The 3452-nt window shown below is 64.7% G+C and overlaps 1 protein-coding gene across 1 annotated transcript; it reads right to left on the bottom strand.

Moving 5' to 3' along the window:
* Positions 1-359: 359 nt before the first annotated feature.
* H696_03818 (aconitate hydratase, mitochondrial) lies at positions 360-3412 on the bottom strand. The gene is made up of 3 exons (XM_009497677.1): positions 3226-3412; positions 2949-3087; positions 360-2752 (listed from the first exon to the last, which is right to left on the bottom strand). Exons 1-3 carry the CDS (start codon positions 3372-3374, stop codon positions 725-727), a joined length of 2316 nt encoding a protein of 771 aa, XP_009495952.1. The 5' UTR covers positions 3375-3412; the 3' UTR covers positions 360-724.
* Between the last annotated feature and the right edge of the window lie 40 nt (positions 3413-3452).

The raw sequence follows: 3452 nt of genomic DNA, 5'->3' as shown, positions 1-3452 counted from the left end.
GGGGGGGGTGGATACCACTCTGGGCCGAGGAAATCCGGGTCTACAGGCACACACACGCACAAGCACGCGGCCACGGATGCCCAACGTGTCTTGCATGGGAAGGGACAAGACAGGAAAAGCCCACTCACCTGGTGCCCTCGCCCCCTCCTCCCTGAGGCACACACACCCTGCGGAGGGCGGTCCGGCAGGCACATCAACACCGTAGAGACACACACACACACACACACACACACACGCGCGCGCGACGTCTACTCCTGGGGACGGGACACACATGAACGCATTGCATTCCCCTTCTCCCCCCCCCCCCCCCCGGCTAGGCCCACTCTCGTGGAGGCGCGCGCCCCGATTTGGGGCCATGCTATTTGCACTTGCATATATTTGTTTGAGGCATGAGGGAACACGCGCGCGTACACGCAAGAAACGCCCCTCTCTCTCTCTCTCGGTCTCCCTCTGCCCTTTCTGCCTTCCTTTTTTTGCCTCTGCTCCAACATTCTCCCCCGAGGCGGAAAACATGCACATACATACAAGTACACAATAGCATGGTCCTCCACCGGCGGGGGTCGCGTGCAGGCGCGATCAAGGAAAACACAAAGGAAGAGAGACAGACAGGGGACAAGGGAACAGGAAGAACAGGAGAGAGAGGGAGAGGGGGGGAGGGAGACAGAGAGAAAACATCCCCCTCCCACACACACACACGCACGCACGCACACAGAGCGCCCGCCCCTTAGGCCTTCTTGGCCATCTCGTTGAGGGCCGAGCCATGGCGGAACCAGGAGATCTGGCCCTCGTTCATGGTGTGGTTCAGGGTGATGTCAAAGGTGGAGCCATCCTCGCGGGTGACGCGGCAGGTCAGCGGCACACCCGGGGACAGGTTGGCCAGGTCCAGGATGGACACACGGTCGCGCGGGCTGATCCGGTCATAGTCCGCCGGGTTGGCGAAGGTCAGCGGCAGGACACCCTGCTTCTTGAGGTTGGTCTCGTGGATACGAGCGAAGGACTTGACGATGACCGCGCTGCCGCCAAGGTACCGGACCTCCAGGGCGGCATGCTCACGCGAAGAGCCCTCGCCATAGTTCTCATCGCCGACAACCACCCAAGAGATGCCCTGGGCCTTGTACTGGCGCGCCACATCCGGCACACCCTCAAAGGCGCCGGTCAGGCGGTTGAAGATGGAGTTGGCCTGGCCATTCTCGGAGTTGATGGCGCCGATGAGCATGTTGTTGGAAATGTTGTCCAGATGCCCGCGGTACTTGAGCCAGGGCCCGGCCATGGAAATGTGGTCGGTGGTGCACTTGCCCTGGACCTTGATCAGCACCGGGTGCTCGATGAAGTCCTTGCCGTCCCACGCGGCGAAGGGGGCCAGGCGCTCCAGGCGCTGGCTCTTCGGGTCGATCTGGACCTCGACATTGGACCCATCGGCCGGCGGGGCCTGGTAGGTGTCCTCCCCGGGGTCATAGCCACGAGGGGGCAGCTCCGCGCCATTGGGCTCCGGCAGCTTGACCTGGGTGCCATCGCGCGCGGTCAGGGTGTCGGTCTCCGGGTTGAAGTCCAGCGAGCCGGCAATCGACAGGGCGGTGACGATCTCCGGCGAGGCCACAAACGCATGGGTCAGGGGGTTGGAGTCATTGCGGCCGGTGAAGTTCCGGTTGTAGGAGGTGATGATGGAGTTCTTGGTGCCCTTGGGGACATCCTGGCGGTCCCACTGGCCGATGCAGGGGCCACAGGCGTTGGCCAGCACGGTGCCACCGACGCCATCGAAGATGTCGACCAGCCCGTCGCGCACGATGGTGGCACGGATCTGCTCGGAGCCCGGGGTAATGAGGAACTTGGACTTGGCCTCGACACCGTGGTCATTGGCGAACTTGGCAATGCTGGCCGAGCGGGTCATGTCCTCGTAGGAGGAGTTGGTGCAGGACCCAATCAGGCCGGCACTCAGCTCCAGGGGCCAGCCCTCGGCACGAGCACGAGCGCCAAACTCCGACAGCGGCGTCGAAAGGTCCGGCGTGAAGGGACCATTGATGTGGGGCTGCAGCTCGTCCAGGTTGATCTCGATCACCTGGTCGTAGGAGGCGCCCTCATCAGCGCGCAGGTGCTCGCGGAAGGAGTCCGCCAGCGAGGCGATCTCCGAGCGGCCGGTGGCCTCCAGGTAGGACTTCATCCGGTGGTTGAAGGGGAAGACCGAGGTGGTGGCGCCAATCTCGGCACCCATGTTGCAAATGGTGGCCATGCCCGTGCAGGAGATGGAGTCAACACCGGGGCCGAAGTACTCGACGATGGCACCGGTGCCACCCTTGACGGTGAGAATGCCGGCCAGCTTCAGGATGACATCCTTGGGGGAGGCCCAGCCGCGCAGGCTGCCAGTCAGCTTGACACCGATGACCTTCGGGCACTTGAGCTCCCACGGGATGTTGGCCATGACGTCCACGGCGTCGGCACCACCAACACCGACGGCGATCATGCCCAGGCCACCGGCATTCGGGGTGTGCGAGTCGGTACCGATCATCATCAGACCCGGCACGGCGTAGTTCTCCAGGATGATCTGGTGAATGATGCCGCTGCCCGGGCGCCAGAAGCCCAGCCCATAGCGGGAGCACACGGTCGACAGGAAGTCGTAGACCTCCTTGTTCTGGTTGACCGCGCGGTTGAGATCGGCCACACCGTCGATCTGGGCCTCAATCAGGTGGTCGCAATGAACGGTGGACGGGACGGCCACCTTGGGCAGGCCGGCGGACATGAACTGCAGGAGAGCCATCTGGAGATTGGTGAAGCGGGCGGGGGGAGGGGGGAGGGAGGGGGAGGGAGCAGGGATGTGTGAGTCGGGCAGGCGCGCGCGCGCGAGGGAGAGAGAGGGAGAGGGAGGGAGGGAGGAGCAAGGATGCATCGGAGCGCCCGCGCATATGCTTGCCCTAGCAAGGCCAAGAAGACGAGTGGACAAGCATCAAGCGCACCTGAGCAGTGGCATCCTGGCAGGCGACGCGGTCCGGGCGCAGGCGGAGGTAGGAGACACCGCGCTCGATGTCCTGGGTGTGGGGCTCGTCAAGATGACCGTAGACGATCTTCTCCGACAGGGTGAGCGGGCGGTTGAGGCTGCAGCGAGGAGGGGCGATGGGGTTAGAGGCGATCCGCCGGCCGGGGGTGCGAAGGAGCGGCGGACACATATGTGGCCTGGGGGGGCGGGGGGAGCGGGGGCGGGGGCGGGGGCGGGGGGAGTGTGGGCAGACGCACCGGCCGCGCACGATGCGGAGGTTGTCCTCGATGTCACCGTAGCGAATGTACTGGTCCTTCTCGAGGTTGCTCATGGCAACCTTGGCGTCGTGGAAGTTGACACCAGCCGAGGTGGCCAGGGTGCGGCGCGCGGCGGCGGCGGCGGCCATGTTACCGACGGACTGCGGGGGCGCGAGGAGGGTCAGCAGAAGAGCAAGGCGGAGGGCTGCACACCGGTGGGGGAGAGC

This window comes from Fonticula alba (assembly GCF_000388065.1).
Source record: "Fonticula alba strain ATCC 38817 unplaced genomic scaffold supercont2.6, whole genome shotgun sequence".
NCBI lineage: Eukaryota > Rotosphaerida > Fonticulaceae > Fonticula > Fonticula alba.
This window is presented reverse-complemented; position numbering and strand designations above follow the sequence as displayed.